Source organism: Citrus clementina, unplaced genomic scaffold (genome assembly GCF_000493195.1).
Source record: "Citrus clementina cultivar Clemenules unplaced genomic scaffold, Citrus_clementina_v1.0 scaffold_5, whole genome shotgun sequence".
Lineage (NCBI taxonomy): Eukaryota > Viridiplantae > Streptophyta > Magnoliopsida > Sapindales > Rutaceae > Citrus > Citrus x clementina.
In genome coordinates this window covers 12,225,653-12,251,986 of record NW_006262201.1, presented here as the reverse complement: position 1 = coordinate 12,251,986, position 26,334 = coordinate 12,225,653, and the positions used below count along the sequence as shown (strand labels likewise).

The window sequence follows — 26,334 nt, the reverse complement described above, 5'->3', positions numbered from 1 at the left end:
AAATGAAAAAAAATTTAGGTTGAGAGATATATAAACAAAAGATAAATAAAATAGAGATTGATTCTAATATTCATTAGTGTTGATGGCAGGTTCCTACCTATTATATATTTCTTAATATATTTTTATTTGAATAGAGATATTTTGGTTAATGTTGGCATTCCCGTCCATTATTTTCAAGTTCTTAAACGTCAAACTCATCGTTGACATAATCCTTTTCTTTCGGTTGAATTAAAGTTAACACTGATAGACTCTCTAAAAATAATTATCTTAAAGATATAGTCCATGATACTATTTTTAATAATTATATTATTTACTGATAAATAAATATATTTTACTAGAAATATTTGAATAGAGATGTTTTTATCTTTATTAAAGTTTAAAAAATATTAAATTATATGATTCGGTGACGTAACGAAATTATATTATTAAAATATATATAACTTAATAGCTTTTTTCGATCTTCAATAAAAATTTAAGATGCCACATATGTATGTTTTGTTTAAATATTTAAACAAAAAGCCCGCGGTACCACCATGCCCACTCCCACGCCCACGTTGAAGCTTAGGGAAGCAAAAGTACAAATCACGTCGCCACTAACACTTGAATTTTTGCATAAAATAACTTGTTAGCCCCATTTTCAGAGCACGTCAGTTTCACTCCTACGCAACCGCGCGTGAATAGCCATCTTAACGCTAAGCCAGTAAGCCGCCCTTGCGTGGCCAGTTTGATTAGTAGTAGAATACGTCATAGCACGTGAGCCGCTGAAGAGGCGTCGCGCTCAAAAGACCAATCTCACTCTAGACGCGCGTGGGCCATTCCCCATCTCCCACCTGTATCGGAGCGTCCGAAACATTTTCTTCCGCCGCGCGTGCTGTCATCTTTTAAGAGGAGTAGGCGGGTCATACCGTAATATTAACACACACTACGGACAATAAGATCCCTAGATATTTTTATATCTACTTTAGTGAGCAGTCATTTTTCCATTTTATCAAATAGATCCATACTTGTTGCCTATCAAAATGAACAACTTGCCATCTACTATATAGTAATAAGTTTGAGTTCCAACTTAAGTTTCAAATATTATGAATCACTCATCTATGAAGTTTCTTATGTTAAATATCAATAATGCTACAAATTCTAAATATTTAAATTCCAACTTAATTTTTAAATATTATATGCTACTCATCTATTAAATAGTAAATTTTATAACTTTTAAATTTATCATTCTATTATTCAATAGATGGACACCACTTGGTGGAGATTTAATTGTTAGCATCTGTACCAATATAACGTATAATACATGATTATTTCAGTCATTTTGACAGTAATCATCGATTACTAGGATCTATTTGAAACAAATAAACATATTATATATTTATTTGAAATAACATTAACTTTAGGGATCTTATTATCGGCTCATGTAGTAGCGTCCGAACAACTCAACGAATCCCATAAAATGATAAATGTAAAATGAGATGTTTCAGCAATCGATCCGCCCATAAGCGATTAATTTTCCTCTGCCTCGATTCCGTCACCCATTTAAAACCCTAATTTTTTCACCTTAAATTTTATAAATTCTTTTAAACTATTTTAATTTCAATTCGCGCAAACTTTTGCATATCAACATTTTCCCGGTAACTGACTCTTATCTCAATTGCACCACTCATTTTAGTACAATTTCAATTTTCCTGTAAATTATGTTTTCGATTTAGAATCTACTGCCAGTTGCTGAATTTTAATTAAAAAAAATTTTTTTTTTGTTTATTTGGAATAAAATATTGATTGTGGATCTGAAATGGATATTGGGGGATAGGTATAGATCCATGTGGGTAAAATTGAAGCTTCATGTTCTTCTAATATTTTTATATTAATGGTATTATCTGTCTTGTAGCGTGAATTTTTGCTTAAACACGTTGTTTTGATTCTCTTTGCTTTATCCTCTTTATATAAATATGTAAAGACTTGACTATGTTGCGAATGTTTCTATCAGATGCACTTTGGTTTCTTCACTTAATTCTCGTTCATCGATCTAGATTTTTTGCGCTTTACCAGGCAGGTAATATATATATATTTTTTTTTACTGTTTCTGTATATACCCACATGCTTTTTTGATTGCTCTATGTAATGGGTCTGTTCGTTTCTTCAGAGTTCTATACCTATTGCTTTGTTGTTGTGTTTAAATTATTAACTGTCTTATTAATATTTGTTTAATAACAGTTTGTATATTTCAATGGCATTTTTTGTTTTTGGAAACTGTCTTAATAGTGTGGGTGCAATTCTGAATCAAAATTAGACAAATGCTTGTGCACTGAATGTGACTTGCCTGGAACAATTGAGCGGCGAGAATTCCTTAGTGATGGTAATGAGTTTCTCTATTGATTAGCCAATAGATTTTATCTGTTCTTTTGACTGAAATCTCATATCATATGTGTTACGGGTGCAAAGCTGAATTGCTTAACTGAAACCATGGGAAATTGGGATATGAACATGTTTTTCGGTGATGATTTGGCTATGAGTAGTTTCAGCTTAAGACTATCAACAAGGATGCAGTTGGCACTAGAATTGATATATTAGGAAAAGATAAGTACCATGCATATATGCCGTCTTCTGTTAAGTTCAGTGATGCCTGACCACACATAAATAGCATTTGCCATTTGACATCTTTTTTATGTTCAGAAAACATTTTAGTGTTTACTTACTTTGGATTACAAAAAAAAATCAGCAAGTATGACGCAAAATAGTACTGGAATCTTTGAGGCTTTGTTGGTGTCTTTACAAAGTGCGTGATAAATCTATGTTTGAGGGCTTTGAAGTTCAAACTTACAGTTTTATTGTCTTTTGCTTTTCTTGTTCTTGCACCGATGCTTGTCAAGTATTCATCCTGTTCTTCCGAAGAAATGAATAATTGATGTTTCTCTCCCATACACTCAATATACTTGTTCAGCCGCTGTTTGAAACTTTTGGTTTTCAATTTTCCCATATTGAAAGGGAGGACATTAAAAATGAAGAGGGAGGGAAAAGTTATTAAAGATTCTGTTTCACTCATTCTTGAGAGAATTTATGTCAGAAGTTCTAAGATTAATGTAAAGTATGATGACTAAAGTCCATTTTCATGTTGATTTGAAGAACAGACAGTGTAGGAAATAGTGCAGTAATTGGTAGCTGGTATTTGTTATTTCTACAAAATTTCTTTTCTTGGGTTTTCACGAGTGCTGTGAGTTGCATGCTTTAATGAGGAGATGTGAGTATTTTTCAATTAACTGTGTATGGTAAAAAGGGATTCCTTTTTCTAATGGTAGGATGTATTCACTTGTGTTGATTTAGTTCATTTTTCTTGAAATCAATTTCTTTCTAGAGAATGGAGAAAAGTGCAGCTGTCTAACTATGATGCATTGGTTTTAGAAAAGCAGCCAATAGATAATGTAATGTATGAACATGACTAGTTGTTTGCTAGCAGGTTGCTTTGAAATTTTCAGATTTTTTGAGCTGTTATGATATGATATGGGTAACCTAGTAGCTTTTTACAAAGCAGTTCAATACTTTGTGCAGAAAGCTACCTTTTCTGGATATTATGGAATTGATGTTTGCTTATTTACATGTCTTTGGAGCCCTTTCTCTTCCCACTTCAAAGTTCGTGATAAATGATATCTTGTTCTTAGAAATATATGTTTTCATCAATGTAATAGTTTTGTACGGACTTTACACTTTGTTTCTTGACAAATGAGAAACAACAGAAAGATATGCATGGTTTCTTGCATATCTTTATTATTGGAACTTGGTAATTATAAGGTTGTAAAGTTGTGTTCTTCAGGAGTAGTTTGAAAATGGCAAAAGGCAGCAGAGGAAGGTGCAGGGTTGCTTCCCGACAACACAGGCCAACCCCGTACTCATTTCCATCTCTTAATCACAATACAACCGGCAGAGGATTGTACCCAAAAAAGTGCTCCAAAGCCTTGGATAAGAAAGACTGGGAGGATGCAACATGCTCTGTGTGCATGGAGTGCCCACACAATGCTGTCCTTCTCCTTTGTTCTTCTCATGACAAGGGCTGCCGACCCTATATGTGTGGAACAAGCTTCCGATTTTCAAACTGCCTTGACCAGTACAAGAAAGCCTACACCAAAGTAATCTCATCTAATCATGGACAGTCCTTGCCTGGTTCAGTTGATAGTCTCTTGATACCTGATTCCAGCTTGCCCACAGAGAAGTGTGAAGTTATGGAGCTTGCATGCCCCCTTTGCAGAGGCCAGGTGAAAGGTTGGACTGTGGTGGAACCTGCGCGAGAATTTCTGAATGCAAAACAGAGAAATTGTATGCAGGAAGACTGCTCTTTTGTCGGAACTTACAAGGAGCTGAGGAAACACATGAAGGCAGATCATCCATCTGCAAGGCCACGTGAAGTGGATCCACTTCTTGAACAGAAATGGAGAAGGTTTGAGCGTGAGCGCGAGCGAGACGATGTGATCAGCACAATAAGGTCAACAATGCCCGGAGCAATGGTTTTTGGAGACTATGTAATAGAAGGAAATAATTATGGCTACGACACTGATGCAGAGGATGGGAGATTTGTTGCTGATTCTGCAGAAAGAGATGGAGGGTTTGAGGCAGGCTTTGATGGTAATTTGGTGAATGTCTTTTTGCTGTTGCATGCATTTGGAGCAGGGAATGACCTCAGTAGGCGAGCAAGGCAGTCAGAGAGGACCTTACACCGTACATCAGATGAGAATGATGTTGGAATTCGGCATACAACTCCTGTCGGTGGTTTGGATTTCTCTGATCATGATGAAGACAATGACGGTAATAACGACCATGAAGGTATGTCATTGGTTAGCCGCCTCCGCCGCCACGGCAGAGTGTTGTTGAACCGTTCAGGTAGGAGACGTAGGCGTAGAGAAGTCAATGAGGCTAGAGGTAGATAATTAAAGAAAAATCACATTGAAAGACAAAGAGGAGGGTGGGAAAAGGTCTGTTGATACATAGTCGTAGGAGGATGAAAGTTTAGAAAAATAAAAAATATAAAGCATTTTGACTTGATGTGTTGGTGTACTTCTCATTTGTTTTGCAAAATCTACATGATAGATTGGCTGAGAAGAAATGGGAGGTAGAAAACCAATTTCTTTCCTGTTATGTAATTTTAGATGTAATTTCCCAGTTACCTTTTTCCTTCTACCTCCTGTATGTCTAACCATAAATATTGTTAATCGTGCAAATAACCTTTGTAAACCTTGTAATTTGTTTGGTCATCTGTGAAATTATGTTCATTGTAATTTTTTCAATAAGCATGTTTATCTGAACATGCCCAGGGAAACATTATTACCTGGGAATTTATTTGAGATGGGAAACATGTAAATGACTGACTGTTTCCAATGTATGTAGTGACTATTAGATCTTTGATTGTGGATAAGTTTGATTGGTTTGCATCTTACTGCTTCTAAATCCAATGCCCAGGGAAACATTATTACCTGGGAATTTATTTGAGATGGGAAACATGTAAATGACTGACTGTTTCCAATGTATGTAGTGACTATTAGATCTTTGATTGTGGATAAGTTTGATTGGTTTGCATCTTACTGCTTCTAAATCCAACTCTGGCAGCCAGACGGATTATAGCAGTTAGTAAATTGCAGAACCCCATTGGCCGTTGACATGACACAGTTCAACGTAATGCAGTTTCTATCTGAGTAAATACCCTATATCCGTGAGATTAAGATCGTTCAAAGAAAATCAGAGGCATTTTGCAATCTCGGCTTAGGAGCACGAGAATTCGGACGGCTGTGACCCCCACCTAAGTGTGTGGTCATTCTATCGGATGTTGTGTCGTAGAAAAATACACCGTCATTGACTTCTTTTGTCTACCATCTTTTGAGCTAGCAGTGTTTCGTTACTCCCAGAAATAGGAATTTCACTTTGACAATTGTCATCCCATTTGAACATCTTCAGAAAGGAACCAAACTCTCCGAGATGAAGGATGTCATCCCATTTCACTTGATTCTCAAGGATGCCAATCATCCTAGCTAAAAAATAGTATGTGTTGTAAACAAATCCCTGATTGAAATTTAAACACGTCATTGAAAATTCCCTGAGGTGATCAGTATTCAGTAGTAATTAGTAAAACATTTTTCCTTGCTATCACATGCTTAAGAGTTAAGGAGACAAATGTGGACAATTTCTTCACATTTCTAATTGGTAAATGCTCAAAAAATTTCTCTATTACCCGGACCAAAAGATTTCAAAATGAAGGAGAAATATGGAAAAGAGAAACATTTTCTTTCTTTCTTCCTTTTTTTTCCCCACTCTATCTGACTAGGATTACATAAGGTACACGAAAATTTACATAATTTAGTTGAACAGAGTCCGTGTTTGATAGACCTATATTACGTATGGGGAATAGTGAAACTGAAACAGTGAATAGTTGCCAAACCTTCTTTGGCACAGCAACTATATTGTTGATTGCTATTTGCTAACGGGCAAGAGAAAATGATTTCTTTTCTAGTGCTATAAACTTGGTTTTCTTCTTATACCGGTTGGGACACCGTAACACACCGGTGCAGCCCCAATCAAGAAAGGGAGTTTACATGCTTCACGAGCTTGGCCCATGAATGATCCAAGCTTTGGTCTATGATCACAACCATTGTTACATAAACTAATATCCGAAGTTTCAGGTAATTTCTTCCGCAACATTCTTTTTTTGTTAACTTTGCCTCTTCCGTTCTTGGCCTCATCTTGAACTGAAGAGCATTGGTCACAGCCCATGGGAACACTTGACCTTTCCCTTAACCAAGCATCAAGCATGGTCTTCCCAAAACGGTCTATGTCCTTGTCTGTAACGTCCCAAAGGTTGGCAACAATTACAGGGGACCCGGCTAGCAGATAGGACAGAGGAGTACCTTGCGGAATGTAACAACCGTTTAATGACAAAGAACCACTACTGCATCCCATCAAGAAAGTAGCAGCACACTTCTCCAGCTTCAGAAGATCATGCCTAGAAACGTATTGTGAACCTTTATGGCCAGAATGATAAAAAATCAATAATCAGGGAACTTTCGTCAAACAAAACAACAGAGGAAACAAAAGGACAGATGGAACACCCTTCTATCATTTACAAATTAATTAATTCAGCATACCACTTCCATGGCCAAGATATATGAAGAGGTCATGGCTTTTCAAGGCTAGAGTCAGTTCTTCAGCTGTGGGTGCAGATCCAGCCTTCCCCTGTAATTCAAACAAAATTGCTTAAAGATTTTTTCTGTGAATCGACTTTGATGTATTATGATGAGAATTGAGATTCATGCAAGTACTTATTAGTGCATGTTTATGTCCACAAGAAAGTGCAGAGCAATGGGTCTACAATGTGATTTTAAGATCTGGCCTTTCTATCATGCTCTTTCTTACAAAAGGCCAGATCAGACATACCACCAAATTTTGATCTCTAAACCAGTCCTCAAACAGAAGTTGTGTTTCGCTGAGGTCGCCACTGGGATTTAACAAATAAAATGCATCCATGGGATCTATCAAAGGAAAAGTAGCAAGAAGCCCCTTAACAAGCTGTTCATGGTGGTGGATTCTCTCCAGAGTTGCAGCTATGCTACCAACAGAAGGCATGCGATAGACCTCATGGTTTCTCAGTATAGGTAAATTCTCCCATGGTAGCATCTGCCAACAGTCACCAGTTTAACCAGTTAGGTATACATCTGTGTGTTTACTAAGAAGGGGCAAATCATGATCATTCCAAAATAATGCCAATAAAATCCACTGATCAGGTTTGAATTAGAAACATGTTAAATGCTAAAATCAGCTATATGTGTGAAGCCCAAATATGACCATTAAGAATATGAAGTGATTTTCATTCAGGTGATGCACTTACTAGAAGACATCTACAAAGGAAGGTCCAACTTAACGCTTCCAAAATGGAAAGGGACTAATCTGAACCCATTGCTTAAGACCATAAACACCTCTACACAACCCCATCTATATCCAAACCGGCAAATAATAGAAAGGAGTTGATAGCTGCCTATTATATCACATTGAATAACAGAAGAAACTGAATCACTAAACATATTTTACAGCTATCCAAAAAAACAAAAACTGGCTTCTTAATAAATAGACATTGAATGCAAACTGCCAAAAACAATATCAGAGAAACACACAGGATGAAGGATTTAAAGCCTCACCTGCACTTCACAATCCAGCACTAGAATAGTAGGTTCTCTATGTCCAGAGTCATCTTCTAGTTCATCCACTGCTTTGTGTATTAATTGAAGGGCCAACTCAGAAAGTCTTTCAACTCCATTTGATGCCTCAGATGAGGTCCCACAACTACTGTTATCAGAATATCCAACTGTACCCACGTAGCAACCTTTCTTGAAGCACAGTTGTGCTATACATTCCTCGCCTTTAAAAGCACCCTTCAAACCTCCAAGAACAATTCTAAGAAGGCTTTCGTTTATGTTAGCTTTGCATTTACATTTCAGATCACGGACCAGTTTTTTATGTACTGTGTCCAGGTTCTTGCAGTTTGACCATTCTCCTAGAAGCATGTATTTCCAAGGACCCAACCATGAATCCTCTAATTTCCTGATATATGAAAAGATAATTAGGAGCTACTAATATATCAGTTCTAGAAAATTTAATCTTCCAAGCCGAGGATAAAATATGAACCACGGCAGATGGCAGCCTATGATTGTATGGAATTTTCAGCTGCCATTACCAGAATAGCTCAATAAGTTTGTTAAAGACCAAAATATTAAAAAAATTTAAGTTTATAGGTAAGGGACTAAGAATAGTATTATGCTCTAACAGGTGCAACACATGGATCAAACATCACCATAACTATAAATATAACAAACACAAATATCAACTCGTTATGGTTTAATAAATACAGTAGAGGTATCCCAACAGAATACCAATAGATCATCTATCTGGCTCTAACACCAAGTAAATTACCACTTGACACAAAAAGCTTAAGCTCATATGAAATGGCCTAGATATAACATTAAGCTCCAATGAAGAAAAGTACTATAGGTCATATACACCAAAGTGCATCCAAGGGAAAACTAAGAACTCTAACCATGAAGTTAGATTGACATGTTTGGCAACTGTGCCATCATAAACATATGATACATAGATAGATCGAGAAAGTGACTACCTTAAAAATTCACAAAGACGCTGATCAAGCTTTGTCCTCCGGTTCCACCACAATGATCTTTGCCCCAGTGAATCTCCGTAGGAACTTCTTGACGATAAATAGTTGTCCTCCATTATTAGTTTAAATGCTGGAGCTACATCATCCGCTATGGTGGAACCCCAGGGGCAGTGCCAGTTTTTACCACAATCCTTAATCTCACGCAATTCCCTAAAGCTAGTAATTGCATCATCATCGTCATAGTCTGCATCCTCTGATAAATACAGCAAAATAGTTATAACAAAGAGAAGTACAATTGTGTGTATTTGAATGATCTAAGGATTTCCAATCTCTATATAAAGCAAAGTACCTTGTAGTACTGCATTTACTGGTAGAAGGACAACAATAGGCTGATTTATAGAATTGAAGCGTGACAACATCATCCATGCATGAACACATGAAGGGAGCGGTAGCAACTCTTGTAATAACCTAGTATAAGCACCTCCTAGCAAAGTCACACAGATTACGGTGGTGCAAGGAAGGCTCAAAAGAAAATCTTTTACAAATTGTTCAAGATCTTTGATGGATTCAGGAGAAATCCTACAGCAGAGAATAAAATAAAGACAGATTTAGTAAGATGTGATTTAATCCAGAAAAATGTGTCCTGAAAATGCAGCAGCTCAGACCTGATTAATTTGCCCGTTTCTGTCTTGATGCAAGATGAGCCAGTTACATGTGAGGCCTGCAAATATAAATTACCAAATCCAAGCAAAATTATGTTTTCAATTCCACGTACTTATTAGGATATTGGGAAAGATAAAAAGAGAGATAAAGGTGGATGTCCTCTCTGACATACAACAACTGGATGCTAAGCGACCAAGATGTTTATGAAGAAAGCAGACATACCTCAGTATCCACAATGTCTTGTGCTTTAAATCGCCAACTCATATTTGATAAGAACTTGTAATTAAGATGAGTTCCAAGTGAAGCTTGATGAAAAAAAGAAGCCCAATGACTTTCAGAGAGTACTTTGGAGGAAGATGACAGAGAAAAGAGCTTGCTTGTGGAAGAGAGTACATAAATAACTGCGAGCAGTTTAGAAACCTGTTTTATCAAAATCAACAAAAAAATAATTCAAACATCAAGAAGAGTCAGAGAAGGGGGGTTAGGGACAAAAGTAGGAAAAAATACCAACAATTGTCAAAATAAATGGTAATAACTTGCAATTGGACCAATGAAAATTAAGTTAAATATAGAGCAAAACACAGAAAATTCCATAAGAATTCTACATCCTAAATTCAGAAGGTGTTACACACTGAGGACTGAGATCATATCTGATTTGGACTTGTTTATTTAAATTCAAATAATTCCTGTTTGAACACAGTCAACACTTGACGTCATACTGCAAGTAGATTCATCATACGCGGTGCAGGATAGTAAGCAAAAGAGAAAGGAGAGAAAGAAAGAATTAGTAAAGAGAGAAAACCAGAGAAGTTAGGGAGAAATCCAATTTTCATTACATCAATAATCAAATATGCTAAAAGAACATAAACGTAAGGTCCTATTGTCCTATTTAGAGTGGCCAAAGACCATTCAAAAAGGAAAACTCGGAAACTATGTAGATAAGATCCTCTGATATAACATCTGAAGGAAAAAAAAAAAACATTCCACTATCATATAAACTATCCTGAAATAAGATTTCTACGACAGCAATCTGCATCAATACCACCAACTTTCTTATACTTTTGTACACAGGTGCCTGCAGAGATAGAAATGTGGAATTGATACTTCACATGCAATGATACAATCCCACAACAACATGGGCAGTCTTGAAAAATTATTGAGAGTTCAACAACTCCATATATCTCCATATGAATTATCTAGCACGTATAAGCCACAGTTTACACGTCATTACACAAATACAAACTCAAAATGGAGCACATTTAAAAACTCATGAATAGAAAAACCATGACGGAATGGTAAATCAGCAATTTTTCTTCCTTTTCTAAAATCTTTAAACCATGTTAGATAATGTTATGTACAACAATAAGAGCGAATTTCAAAACCAGGAGGGAAAACAAGAGTAACATTTTAACCTTCTGAAAAAGAATGGGAGCCTCACGGCAAAGCACAAAGGCCAGCATCAACCAAGAAACTAATTTCTGCAACTGTAAGTGAGACAGATCACAGCAACTGTTCCTGATGAACAATGGTAAATAAAGAAGAGAAAAGCAAAAGGAAGTTAATTGGGGGGGAAAAACACTTGTAAAGAAGCTATCAGAGCTGAATCAATTAAAAATAGCGTAAATAATTTACACAAGTCAGAATAATAAAATGTAATCTAGGGCGACTACAAAAAAACCCATTATCACAATAACAAAGCTACCCTCCTAATGCTGCAATTACATGTCAAAACTACAAATTATATATATTCTTATCTTGCATAAATTTATGCTTATACAATATCACAAACACTTTAATGGAGGATTATGAGTGGCTTAGACGATTGAGACAGCCTTAGGGACCAGGGGGTTCAATTGCACCATGCATTCAAATTACAGCTGTCTATTAAACTTCAGTGATTATTTTTTAGTCATGAAAAGAATTAGACCCAGTGAAAAAAGGTTGAATAATGTCCAAAGCCATACAGCATCCATATCTGTTATAAGAAAAGTGTCAAGCTCCGCATATCATATAAAATATTTTATCAATATGAGTCTAATACCATTACCACAGACATGCCATGAATAATAAGTTGACTAGCTAATTACTACTTACAAAAAGAGGTCATAACTCTCCACACTCATTCAGCCTCAAAATGTGTCTCAGACTTACAACATTCAGGACAGGAGAGCAAATACTTTCTCATCCACCTCTCTCCCTTACATCTGATATCTCTACATATCTCCCCAACTACTCCCTCTCTCTTATCTTGCCAACCTCAGAAGACATGAATATGCTAAATAATAGCTTTTGTAATTTTTCTTATCAAAATAAATTACTGCAGTTCCTCATCCTAACCAATTAAGAAAACCGTAAAAGTCTCAAGATCCACCCTTATTCCATAAACACCCCACCCAAGATATTAACAAGGCTAAAGCTGGGCAATTAATTCCTCGATCACTTCCACCGCCCTTTGCCGTTATTTGGCAACAGTAACATTTCATTGACAAATGCATATTCTTCTGATCTGAATTTGAGAAGGCAGAAATAATGGAATTAGTGATTCTCAGTGATGATTAAATGTTTGATGACTCTAAATTATCCAACTAAAGCACCACAAATGGTGGTATTCATTGATGGCACTGAGGAAAAAATTGAGGAAGATATTGCAAAAACCCATGCCTGAACCCTTCTTAATTGTAAAGGAAAAAGAAGACTAATTCTGTTGGAAATTGAGACACCACTAACCTCTTTATAAACAAATACAGAGACATCAGTACCTAGAATAACAAGTACCTGGATTTCATAGAACAGTAACCCTTCAAAGAGAACCAACAAAGGTTGTAAAGTACTCCCGCACGTTCAACAGCAAAAACATCTTCTGAGTACTCCTTACCAATTAAATCAAGCAAGACAGTCACTGGAAGAGAAGAGTCAGTATGAGAAAATGAGTTTCTGCACAGGAGGACAGATACACTTTGAAAAACAATTTTGTGTGCCTCATGAGTCTGATCACGATTTCCAAAGCATTTTCCTGAAACAGAAAAAAGATAATTATATCTTAAGAGCAAACAAAGAAAATGAGGCTCTTCAAAAAATCATAGGTTGGTCTATGATTCGGGATAAGAAACTACTCATTGACATAAGTATTCACATGCAAGTGAGGTTATACGAGTATATATCAATTTCTACAAATAAGTATCTATGTCCATCTAAAGACACACTAGCACTTTCCCTCTCTATGTAAACGTGAGATGGGAAACATGTCGTGCTAAAAATAAGTATCTAATGCTAAAAAAAATTTTTTTTTTGTGTGTGGGTGGTGGGGGGAGAATGGCAAACAAAGAAACCTGTATTAAGAATAAAAACATGTACAAAAAAGAACTCCAATAAGATCACAAAAAGATCTATAAAATCCAAAAAGATCTATAAAATAGAACACTGATCAGATTTTATATATGACGACTATAAGATCTCACAGCAAAAACAAACTCAAAAACACAGATTTAAGCCAACATCCCTTCCTAGTTTAGATGAATGAAGGAGAAAGAAGAATCTTTAAATTCCACAATCTTTCCCAGAAATCATAAGCAATGGTCAAAGTCACAACAAGAATTTAATACCTACAAAGTCTACGGAAGGTGAGAGCTCAGAAAACCCCAGGTTAGCTCATGATTTGAACCATACAAAAGATGCATCACAGTAGCTGCATCGTCATTACCCCACATTTGGTCTATCAATCTAGTAGGAGCTTTCTTTTTTCTAGCCCTTATGCCCATCAACATAGCCAAACATGAAAGGATAAATCAATTTCTCACAGACAGTTTCCAAATTAACAAAGAAAGATAATATTTTTAAGTTTGAAATTATTCTATAGTAGAGGTCTTAAAGCGCCACCTGAAGCAAAGACTTCTTTCTTTTATGTTTCTAAGCAAACCCAACAATAAGCCGTCATGGTGTGTCTGTGCACACGACCCATCAGCCTTAACTCAGTCATCTCTGATTTTTACATTGTACCAGAGGAAAATACAGTTTGGCTTGTGGTTCAAGCAGACCTGGTACAAACTCATGTTGAAAGGAAAACAACGGTAGATGAAGACAGTTCACTGTTTCAGGTTGCTGGCCACTTTCAGTCTCTTTTATGGACAATATGGAAATCCCTTGTTATTTATACCGATTTTGAAACTGGGGACTACTGCCAGACCCCAAACCTTGATATCAAGACACTAGTGTAAGACATTAAATCCCAGAAAGGTGGCCCCTGTAGGGAGATAAACTATTATCATCTCCAAAAACTTTCAATAGGGGGAATTGAAACCCCAATTACCTTCCCTGACTGTTTCTAAAACTAAAATCTTGGTAAGCAACTTTTCAGCCTGCTTTCAAGTGTTAGACCAACACATGAACACAAATACCAGACTGTCAGTAAATCTGCATAAAAGTATCAAACGAAGAATATTTAAAATTTAAAGAACTTGAACTTTCAGAATTCATGCAAAAAATAACAAATATTCTAAGGAAACCTGGATACAATTCAACTCCTTCTGTATTGGTGGTCTTGGCTGTAAATAAGTACCATTTCTCAAACTAGTTCACGATCTTACAATTAATTTAGCAGCATCCATCCCCCACTGCCCCCAGCCCAATTTCTAAAACTCCAAAATAATCACCCTTTACATGAGTGTACTGGTGAATCTGGAGTTGCTTAATCAAGAGGATATTAACCAATGACAATCGACATACATATCTATATATGCCGTCATAATGAAGAGCCCCATTTTGTAACACAAATTATGAAGCAAGTTAACGTGCATTGTTATAAAGCACCTTCACCAGTTGAGAAGACATATGACATCAAAATACTTTAGAATATTCAACAGGAAGTAATTATATCATGTCAAATGAAATAAGATTAAACAACTATTTGATGACACAATAAACACATATTAAACAGTTAAAACCTGACCTAATGTTTAGGAGGATGGATCAAAAGATATGTTTCATATGGTAAGCATATCATCTTTAGTTAAAATTTTACATGTTTCACACAAACTAATGTGAGTGTGTACATGAGTGTTTGCATGCATAATAGCAGTAACGTTAAAACAAGCAGTTGCAATCATACCTATACCAGCGAGTACTCTCAGCGATAGACGCCTGCGAGTGAACTCCCATTTCACGCGTAATAAATTGTCTAGCAACCCAGATTCAATAACTTCCCCAGGAAGGCATTGCCAGCACTTCATTTTGTTGCAGATGCAAGCAGCTTGATACCCAGTATCAACAAAACTTTTTGCCTCCAAGACTGACTTCCCTTGACTAAGAATGTCAGGAAGATCAGATAAATTGTTATTTTTAGCATGTTTTGAAACACCTGATCGTTCCTCAACGCAATTGTTAACAGATTGGTTTTGAGAAGACCGACACTTGGAACGAGTTATCCTGGAATTGGGATCAAGGTCCAAATTTTGATCATTTACCAACGATTTTAGTGCATTCTTAGTCTTTCTACACTTAGTTCCCCCCACCTTTGCACTCAACTGGTTCCTTGCTGTAAGTTCCACTGTATCTGGCTGATGCAAGGTAGAATGGACAGAAGTATTGCCAGCACCATGTTCAACATTTTGTATAGAAGGTTTTTTAGGCAGTATGCTCTCCGACCTAGCTTCTTCAGGAAGACTAATCGAGTTTTTCCACTCAGAAAGATTTAATTTGTCTAAGGCAGATTTGTAGAGTTTTTCAGCATTAGACAGCCTTTCGATCAAAGTATTCCCTCTATCATCACAACCAGAATAACTTCGTGATAGATCACCAAGTTGCTGATCAACAGTCACTTCCAGAATCAATCTACACTTCAAGCATGATAAATTTATACTTTTCTCTACCAAAATTTGTTTAGCATTCTTAAGCTCCTTTTCTGCCTGATCCCAAAGCTGTTTCTTACGGTACAATTTTCCTAGTGATATTTAAGAGTAACGAGAAAGCTTTAGCAACATCTCCTTTAAAACCAAGTAGGCAGAGAAAAAGGAGTCACAACCATGAACAGGACATATACAAGTTGATTTTCATACCTAAAATAGAAGAAAAGGCAACTATAAATTGTGGCAAACTTTGAGTGCAAGAGATGCTTTTTCCCCACAGTAAAAAGGCTTCAGCCTCAACTCCATTTCCAACTAATTCATGGATGATTCCAACCTGTGTGAAAAGTAAAAGCACTGCCCATAAGATAAAAGGGGTGTATGTTGATTCCAATATTTCAAAATGAATAAATAAGAAAGATAAGTCAAACCTGGAGGACACTTTCAAGATAACACTGTAGCACATTCCATGGACTGAGATAGCAGCCATCTACGTTCCATGAAGAAGCATCGAAAGACCAAACTTCACTTGCAACTGAACTAGATGGTTTGAAACCTTTAGGACTGGAATGTAGTTTCTGACTGATGTCCCCAGCATCATTGTACTCTTTGACACTGTTCTCAACAGAGTATGAAAATTTCTCTTGAAAGAGTTGAGTACGTAGTCGATGGGCCTCTATAGCGTATGAAAGAGCCTGATTATTACAAAACATGCCAGAAACGGCATTTTCAATTGAACAGGAAAAAATAATACCGCAACCACTGAAAATATGCTGTAAAGATTTCTCCGTGTAAATTAAAAACGAAGGTTGAAATAGGTCAAAGAACTCAAAATCAATCAAGTCCTATTTCAGGAACTTTGCATAATTAAAACAACTGGAATACACTTTAAAACAATCAGGGAAAATGAAAATGTTGTTACGTTAAATACCAAAAATATCCCCACCAATTTATCAATCTACTTTCATTCATAAGGGAGGAATAAAAATGCCTTATGCCTTCAAATTTGTGCAAGTTTGCATGTGTCTGTGCATTTGCGTATAGAGTGAGTCTATAGGAGATTATTAGGAGAAAGTTTTTGGAAAGAAAAAAACTTAAATGGAGGAAAACCAAATTATTGAACCAATGGGCAAATTTTGATTTACCTAAAGAACTTGGCCCTTTTTTTTTTTTTGAATCATTTGATTTTGGGCCTGATCTACCCATTTAATATGAGTTTTCTAACACTGAAATATAAATTTGGGCCTATTTTTTTATGTTAAGCCCAAGCCCAGCATTGGCTGAAATAGAAAACATTTTACAAATAAAATTTTTATTAAATAAATAAGGACTGAACGGGGGCAGCTTCCCATGGCTCTGCCGCTGTTGTCAGTAAATATGAATTCCAAAAATAAATAAATAAAAATCAAAGCAAATTCTTCAGTGCAGAAACAATGAACATTAAAAAATGAAACATATCAAAAAATGTTAGCTCTTGAAAAAAGTTATATGGTTAGTGCAACGAAATGAACTCCTTCATCCGGTCAAGATAAACACACTATTTCCATAAAGTTCAAACAGAAATGGCAAAATAGTGGAGCCTGATGGAAGGAATATTAACCAATCAAAGTGGCAGCCAATCACTCCAATACATGTCACAATCTGAAGGTCATCAACATGTTAAAAACAAGATAGACCACATTGAGAAATCAATCTACACAAAGCAAACCCACCTAAATTAACATCCATACTGGCACATGACATTAGCCCCATAGAAAAGAAAGATGCGTCCTCATGTGATTACAAAAATGTTCAGTATTCAGCTCATTAGCTCACTTCAATTTCAAGCCAGCTAATGACATAAAAACTCAAAATGTTCCCACAGCTGCCCAAGAGAGGACTAAAGCTTCGTACTTGTCAAGAGCGTTTGAGCAACTACGAGGAATCCATAGATAGATAAAATCTATTATCCATACTTCATAATGAAAATAGTTTCTCAAAAATAAGAAAGGAAACAGGACAGAGCGAGAGGAATCCAATAATAGAGTGAAGAAAAATGCATTCTTAACATCAAAGTGTAAATTACATCTATAGTCTAGAACTCATGCACATGTTCTCAGAACAAAAAGAACTGGTCACAACTCAAATTTGAAAGGAAATCTAATGTTGGTTACCTCCAACAGTCGTCCATTTGCAATGAGTCTTTCGCATAAGTCATAGTAAAGATATCCAACAAGGAAAACAGAACGAGGGGTTACAGGAACCTAAAAGAGTAGCAGGCAGAAAAAGGGATAATTTTACATCAAATAACAAAACCAGAAAAAAAGAAAGGATTAAGAGAAAATTTGTGCTAAATTGAAAATTCTTACACTTGAGATCAGCTCAGAAGCAGCCTCTTTAACATCATTGATTGTGATGCATGGCTGAACAGAACTTTTGCGAATGTAACAGCCATGAGAAGAATTAGCAAATAAAAATAAGAGACTCTGTTGGAATCCAACCAGTAATGGTTGGGATCCCTGTAAACAGCCCATCCAGAATTCAATAGACTTGGAAAGTTCGCCACATTGCTCCGCTAAGTTCACGAGGAATGCGTCATTTACAGGTGAAATGCAAAGAGCATGACTGAGCCTTCTACTTTCCCACAGAATGGACAAATACTTTTCCAATGGAACATTCTTGCACTTAAATAATCTAAGCATCAGTTTATATATGTTATTGTGAAATTCGATGAAACCCTGGGATTCCCAAAAAAGAAAAAAAAAAATCAGACTTCCAGCACATACGCTAGCTTGCAAACTTAACACCACCTAATCAGCAGACAAGCATACCTTTAATGATAATAAATCGACTACATTATAGAGTAGTAGCATTGTATTTTCAGAGACCATATTGCAACGTTCGCTCTCAAAGCAAATTGATACGCTCAACCACAGATTTAGGGCAGCCCCAATATCTTCAATAACTTGCTGTTTGTAAGTAAAACGAAGCAAACACTCAGTAAGGAGAAATACTAAGCAGAGATATTAGGTAACATTTAATATCATTAGACATTAATCACTCAATTCTGGAGACTAGCCTTTTACACATCAACACCTTAGAGTTTGGTTCAGCTTCCTGGGTACATAATGCTCGTAAGCAGTATGCCACTGCTAACTGATGGCAATGCAAAGTTTCATGTTGAGACATGTCTCCAGATATGTCATTCTGTTTCAGAAACTACTTTAAGTTATCACAAGTCCCAACTTTAAAGGTGACGAAGAATACACAAATGCAGGTGTTATCAACTACAAAGAAATGGGAAGAACAATTCAAGAACTAAGGAAATCACCATAACACATATTGCCTCTGACAAACACTGAATACAGTCCTTCAGACCTTCAGTTCCCCTGGCCCTCAATGCCCTACCTTTTCTGAGTAGAATTCCTGATCTCTGAAAATAACTATTCCTTGAATTGTACACACTTTGCAGAAGGATGGTACTGATTTTCATTTGCATTCTGTGACACAATTCTGGGCTCAAAGGATACAATTCTTCATATGAATGAAGCTCCTGAAATGGTTCGGGGACCAAAAATATGGTTTACATATACAGGGGGAAAAGGAAAAACCCATATATTATATAGGGAGGAACATCATAAGCTAAATTCCATTCAAATTAAAATGTAAAATAAGCACTTCATAAAGAGGCCAAACCTGCTCTAAAATAATGCCGACCGTCCTCTCTGAGACTTTTCCAGAAGATGACAGCAAATAGTATAAAGTTGGAGCATCATCCTCTACATCTAAATTCTTACGACGTTTGCATTCTATCTGACAATCAATCAACGATTAGGAAGGAGAAACAAGAAAAATCGTAGCTAAGATATTTGCGGCTATCATATGTTACCTTAACCCACTGTTTCACCAAAGGCAAAGGACCTGGCAGTGTTTTAAACAAAATTGCAGCAATAGACCAATTCTCCAGACTATCTACAATTACTTTTTCCATCTTCTGACTGCCACGATGATGGAGAACATCCAGAAGAAAAGCACTTCTAGTACATGCCTCGTTTACAAAATCTACAATAGCACCTTCTGTCATGCCACCATGGAACCCATCTGAGTTGCAGTTGCATGCAAACATTTGGGATAGACGGGCAACACAAGCCCATGCAGCCCTACAACATAATTTTAACGCCTTTGAAGCCTGCAAAGAAAGATCAATTACTCATACAAGCCACAAGCCTCTGAACACAAAGAATTCAACACATACTTGCTTTTCTTGACTTCACAAGATAAAAAAAAAGTAAGTGCATATGTGTGTGTGAATGTGTCGACAATGAACTCTACTCCCCAATCTCCTCTCTGCAGATAAAGATGTGAGTGCATATGTGCGTGTGAATGTGTCAACAATGAACTCTACTCCCCAATATCCTCTCTGCAGATACTGATGATTACAAGTCTCAATAGGCCGCTAACTCTCTTTTTCATGATGCAAATACGTTTTTTCCCAGATCATCAGTGTCCGTACCTATGTGTCTTCATATTATCTTTTGGTTATTATATGCACAGTGATTTTAAAACTAGAGAACTTCCCTTTTCCACTTCCTGGTGGTGGGATTCAGAATTCATTTAGAAAAACCTAGATACACCTGTAATAAATGCAAACCCCAGAAATAATTATGTCAAATAATGAATATTGGAGAGTTTCAAGCCTCTGTGAAGCAGAAATATTAGCTTTTTTGACAGTTTTCACTGCTCCTAAGTGGCATTCAATTTGAAGAAAATCATCAGAACAAAAGTATAGGTTCAGTGGAAAGAGGTCTACACTGCCACAAAAATGCATAAACTGCCAACAATTTCTTTCCTAGATTAACTAATGCATTCATATCGCTTAATTTCCAAACATCCGGAAACCTTACCAAAGGTAGAGCTTAAATCTAGTCAACTATGTTTTTGGAGATATGTTTATCAATTAATTATCTGGCTAACTGACTCAGTCCTACTGACAGCAGACAGCCAAAGTATGAGCAGCAGTAGCAGAAATAAATAATAAAACCAAATTTCTGAAATCTAGTTATTTCTTATTGACTCCGAACAAAATCAATCTGATGTGATGCCTCGACAAACAATTTTTAAAAAAGAAAGAGAACTAAAGAAACTGTAAAGGCATAAAACAGCTGTCATGAAGACCATTTTTATTAAAGAAATACATCTTCAAGCTGCAATAATTCAAACTGCAGCCGCAAATAACAATTTCATCAATAGACCAATAGAAACTTAGTGAACCCAATCGTCAAATTGACATGATTCTATTTCTTATTTGTTAAAGTAGATAGAGGTTATGAGTAACATGAGCACTTAAATCCTTGTAAACTTATGCTTTTAGGTTGAAGAGTAGTTTAACATTAGTATCACTACAAGGTTGACCAAGTGATCTTGTTTATATACACTCCACTGTATTTAGTTAAACTACAAAGAGTTGTTAGTGTTTGTTGCCGCATTTATCAGGTGCAAATTGTGTTCGATTGAAGTGCACATGTCAAGGGGAATGATTAATCTTATTTAACAATTCTAGGCCCTTACCCATTAGAGGAAGCTTTTGGGATTGCTAGTCACTCAATTATTAAAAAGGTATAAAGCAAGAATCACTAATATCATATAGAATGCAAGTTAGAAACCACATCACTCCTTAAAGGTACCTCCTTCACTTGCTTATTTCTGTACAGAAGTACACCAATATTGTAAAGGGAGGCATATAGATATTTTAGCCCTTCAGGTTGAATCCATTCATTAGCAATGATGTGCTTAATCAAAAGCACAGTCTTCTGAAATAAGAAAGAGAAGAAATTAGCTAAGCAATAGTGAAATACTTCAATATGAAATAATAAGTAAATGAAGATTGCAACATCAAGAAAAAAAAAAAAAAAAAAAAAAACTCAGGCCATCTCTGCGTTACACATTAAGATTGCCACCTTCAATTTACGATCCATTGTAATGGAAAGAATGAAAGCAGCCACAGTCACACTAAGTATTCTCTTATTATCATCAAGCCCATCTCTCTTTCTTTCAGATGCAAGGCTGCACATACAAACAAGCAAAATTTTAGAATTTAAAGAAGCACTAAAAAACGAAAAATGTTTCTAAGAAATGATTCCAAGTCCTATGTATCTACACCAGCTCAGCATAATCCATAACTCTAATCTCATACTCAAACGGTCTGTTACAATCTAACATCATTTTCATTTTTTTTTATAGGGGCATTAGACATTTATTCCTAGCACAATCAAAGACATTAATTTTGTAGCAGACAACATACCTTAAGACAAAAAAAATCAGCATATTGATAATTAGCCTTTACTCAATGCATTGCTATAGCAAAGATTTTAAAAATAAAACACAAAACAGAACATAACAACTTTTTTAGTGCACAAGCAGCTACTAGGACACAGCTTACAGACCATTATGAAAGTCATTTCAATAGCCAAAGTTCAAAAATTAAGTGCACAACAGAACATCAGAACTTTCCAATCAAAATTAAGTGCACAACAGAACATCAGAACCATCCAATCAAAAAAGAACAGAACAGTAGAACTCTCTTAGCGCACAACCAACTCATTGGAGACAGTTAAAGCAAACAAGTGATTACTTGGGAATTTTGATTCACTTACCTCTGAGAGAAAAAAACATCAAAAAACTGATAAAATGCATCCTGTATGCTGCAGAGCTGTGGGCTAATATAAGCAGCTTCAATGTCAGAAACTAACTCTTTTTTCTCCAAATTTACTTGTTCAGCAAGTGGAAGGCACAAGAATTTCAAAGCATTTAAGTATGACAGCATATAAGCTTCTCTATTTTTCTGCATGGAAGTTATAGAGGACTCAGAATCTGGCTGCAAAAGTAGTTGGCTGATAGAATCCTCACATTCCACACTAGATGACACAAAGTTCTTGGCGCAGCAAAAAGAAAAGTAACTTCCCAATGCACTAAGCAAAGAAGCTAAATTGTGCAGTTGATCCCCATCATCAGGCAAACAACTAAGCACAAACTCATCTTTTGCAGCTCTGGTGGATGTTAAATCACCACCTCTAAACTTAACCTCATAGTTGGTCAAGTACAACCCAGTAGCATAAAGCCTCAGAATCAAATCAACAGGTGTTATAACCTGCCACATTAGTTCAACTTGAATTAATCATACAAAAACAACCCAACTAAATAATGGTTAAAGATGCACATAAGTAAATAGCAGAGTGTGTGCACAAGATACCTGGGGAAAGTGACCACCTATGTGATTCAGATGTCCTGCAACGGTACTGCAAAAAATTGTACCTGCAGTGCGACATTTGTTGGCACAATAAGAGACAAGTTCAACCAGCTCTATTCCAGTATTATCCGATTCCACCTGCTGAAGAAATAAGAAATTAACTTTGGGATGGCTCTGGTTAGAACTTAATAATAAAGTGTTGAATCCACCAAACATTACAGTTTAATTTAACAACCAGCATTTTCTTACAACTTAGAAACCACTACATAAATGGTCCAAACCAAGTATTTTCATGTTTGATACAGAAAATAGAAGACCAAAACATATTAAGAGTGCAACTTAGCCCCATCATTCAAAGAAAATGGACAAGGAAAAGTACAAAAAATGCATGAAAGATAACCTTGGTTCTTCCTATTTATGGACTAGACTTTCTGGTATTTATCAATATTTGTACCACAAATGACAAATTTAATGGATAGCCAAAGAATAGGAAGAATTCACATCATAACTTGCTAATCATTAAATAGTAGTTATTTCATCACCTCTGTTAAAGTGTTATCTATCATTATGTCAGTTCAAAGTCCTAATTCTTTTTTTTTCCTTTTTCCTGCAATAAGCAATACTCAAATTCTAACATTTAAGCTATTTTAAAGAATAAAGAAAACATAAACAGTTCTTAGAAATTTTATAGGAATATGAATTTGCTAAACCAAAGCTGGAAATTTTTTGAAAACAAAACAACAATATGTTTCAAATTTAGGTGACAAATAAGACATGAAAAAGATCATAATGTTCTGAAGTTCACATGATATTATCATTATACCCTGCAAGGAAGAACTAAATTCCTAAGAAAGCAGCTAACATGTGAGCGCTGATACCTTAATAATGAAGTTGATCACAAAAAAATAGCACAGTTAAAATTAATTAGAGAGAGAAAGATCCGACTTCCGAGGTGAAAAACTAGTTACAAACAGAGTAAAATGAGAAGGACAAAATCTTCACTTAGAGTTTAAAAGACTGTATTCCCCAGGACAAAAAGCCCTACCAAACGAGTAACTCCAGACCTGACATGTTCCATGCTAGTTTATTAACTACAAACAGGTTTCTTGAATAATATCCATATAAGTATTAAACGAGGATAACAGAAATGCTAGCAATAATCATTCGATACCATTAAACAATTAGCAATTTATCAGAAATTTTTTTAAAAGAAACTCAAAATTGTATTAAGAATGAAGAATCATGAGCAATTTATCAGATTTAATATATTGAACCTATATATAATAACATACAATTAAATAGAATTCACATATTGTAATCTGAAGATACATTGTCAAGAAAAATAACACCGAGAGTCACTATAGATAAAGTTAGATTCATTATCTACATTCCCTAACTGTTAAGAATCATTCTTTTTCTATTATTCTCTTAATCTTACCTTGCATTGACAGGCAATGGAGTCCAACACACAAAGTATTATTTCAATGATAAGAGAGGGCTTACTCTCCTGCAGTGAGAACAGAGTGAAGCACAGCCGACGACAAAACTGCACTGCAGAAAGTTAGTCAAACAATTGCTTAAAGTTCATTGTGACATAAATTGGAGGAAAGTGAAAATACATTCACCTTGTAAAATTGATCTTTCATTGATGACTTTGCATATTCAGTCAATGTTGCCTCACAGAATTCACGTACCAAATCTCTATTAAAACACATGATCTCTTCAACCAAATGTTGAGTGCATTTCCCCAGATAGGACACAAGCACCCTGTGCAACTTCGCATGTGCATTTGCATCTAATACCCTGAAATATTCAAACTCAGATAAATTAATCGATCAACTACACACCAATATCTGAAGTCTAAACAGCAAGCTTAAACCTTCTAGCAAAATTAAAATCCAAAGTCGTTACATACTTTTGCATATTAAGAAGCACATAGACACCACTCTGATAGCACCCTGAAACTAAAATCAATTCTCTTAAGACCTTAAGCCAATGAATTTTTCAGTTCGCTCGTAAAAGTCACGGAAGGTTGCATCAAAATTTTCAGTACAACAATACCCTAGAAAATAGCGAGGTTCAACTACTCTATTTTCTGCATGTTTGATGTACAAACAAACAAACAAACAAAGAACTATCACATGCAAGCCAGAAAGCCATAATAATAATTAAAAGTATATATAACCACAATCTCAATTTTCTTAAAGCTACATTTTGGAATGAGGTGTCGGGGCTTTTGATCTACATCTACTGTCGTGTTTATCAAATAGTTTAGTAACTGCGCTTTCAAAGTTGAGCAAAAGCACAACAATCAACAGCCAACATTTCACGTCACGCAAAAACATAATTTCATTTAGAAATAGATAAGAAAATCACCTGAACCAACACTTAGCCTCTTGGAACAAGACAAGCACTCTCCTATAAACTTCACAATCCTTACTCCGTCCCACGGCCGCACACTGAACTATCGCGGCCACAGCCTCCACAAACACCTTACCAAACTCCGAATCACCGCACTTCCCTTCAAAATCCATCCTTCTAAGAGTCTCCAAAACCCTAAGCCCCTCCCTCACGGCATCCTCGCCCTTCCCCGACGCCACAAGGCAACACACGAACCTCACCCTCTGCAACTGAATCGTGTACGGCTTGCACGCCAACTGCGACGAGATTAACTCCAGGCAGTTCAAGCAAAGCCTGTAGGTGTCGTAGAGCTCGTCGACTAGGGTTTGGTGGTCGTCTTTGGATTGTAAATTGGAGAGGCGTTTGGGGAGAATGGTGATGGAGTTGTTGAGGAATGTGAGGAATTTCTTGGCGAGTGGACGGATTAGGTTTTGATTCGGTTTTGCTTTTGGTTTTGATTTTGGATTTGGTTTTGTATTCTCGTTTTGCAGATCTGAGAACGGGCGGAGATAGTTGGCGAAGAAAGAGTAGATTGGAGTTGAATCGGAGGTTTCGAGTTTGGAGAGGAGAGACGATTCGGTAGAAGCAGACGCCATTGCTGGCTGAGGGAGAGAGAGAAAAGAGTGTAACAGAAGATTAGTTCAAAATGAAGGAATTTGTGGGCGCCAAGAGAGCGAGCCCCTTTGGAGGCGATTTCAAATTCTATTTTTATTGAAAAAAAAATATGCGTATTTTCTTTTATGAAATAATAATAATAATAAAATTCCAAGTGGTGAACCGACCGGCTCGGCTCAATCATAATGTTTAAAAAAAGGGTTATTTTTCGCCTACCCCCGTATGTTTCAACAAACTTTGGCCCCAACCCTAATATTTCAACAACTATCACTGCACACCCTAATTAGTGAATTTTGCCGTTAACTTTGACGGAATTGTCAGTTATTTGAGTAAAAGACTTGTTTACCCTTATTTCCAATGCTATTACTGAAATATGAAGGTGTGGCTGAGAAGTATGTGTCCGCTATAAATTTTTCTTCTTTACTTGAAGCAAGTGAAAGGAAAATTTCGTT

General features: G+C 36.1%; 2 protein-coding genes across 13 annotated transcripts; one reads left to right on the top strand and one right to left on the bottom strand.

Moving 5' to 3' along the window:
- The first annotated feature begins 1,459 nt into the window (after positions 1–1,459).
- Positions 1,460–5,391, top strand: LOC18042091. 7 transcript variants are annotated; one of them, XM_024183986.1, is made up of 4 exons: positions 1,460–1,634; positions 1,991–2,056; positions 2,266–2,359; positions 3,812–5,391. In XM_024183986.1, exon 4 carries the CDS (start codon positions 3,825–3,827, stop codon positions 4,917–4,919), a length of 1,095 nt encoding a protein of 364 aa, XP_024039754.1. In that variant the 5' UTR covers positions 1,460–1,634; positions 1,991–2,056; positions 2,266–2,359; positions 3,812–3,824; the 3' UTR covers positions 4,920–5,391. The 7 variants fall into 7 exon arrangements, with proteins under 7 accessions (XP_024039754.1, XP_024039756.1, XP_006431953.1 ...); XM_024183991.1 differs by having other exon boundaries at positions 1,616–1,634; positions 1,991–2,052; positions 2,266–2,339; XM_024183988.1 differs by lacking the exon at positions 2,266–2,359 and having other exon boundaries at positions 1,991–2,052.
- Positions 5,392–6,235: 844 nt separating this feature from the next.
- Positions 6,236–25,955, bottom strand: LOC18042497 (separase). 6 transcript variants are annotated; one of them, XM_024182858.1, is made up of 27 exons: positions 25,244–25,955; positions 24,493–24,670; positions 24,306–24,413; positions 22,871–23,008; positions 22,275–22,768; positions 21,579–21,684; positions 21,306–21,431; positions 19,511–19,810; positions 19,318–19,434; positions 18,953–19,174; positions 18,718–18,840; positions 18,453–18,590; positions 17,991–18,359; positions 17,796–17,885; positions 16,074–16,337; positions 15,856–15,979; positions 14,910–15,740; positions 12,581–12,818; positions 11,218–11,320; positions 10,028–10,225; positions 9,808–9,863; positions 9,492–9,721; positions 9,146–9,395; positions 8,172–8,574; positions 7,414–7,653; positions 7,125–7,212; positions 6,236–7,001 (listed from the first exon to the last, which is right to left on the bottom strand). In XM_024182858.1, the coding sequence occupies exons 1-27, from the start codon at positions 25,861–25,863 to the stop codon at positions 6,496–6,498; spliced, it is 6,660 nt and encodes a 2,219-aa protein (XP_024038626.1). In that variant the 5' UTR covers positions 25,864–25,955; the 3' UTR covers positions 6,236–6,495. The 6 variants fall into 6 exon arrangements, with proteins under 6 accessions (XP_024038626.1, XP_024038629.1, XP_024038630.1 ...); XM_024182861.1 differs by having other exon boundaries at positions 11,218–11,314; XM_024182862.1 differs by having other exon boundaries at positions 18,718–18,828.
- Between the last annotated feature and the right edge of the window lie 379 nt (positions 25,956–26,334).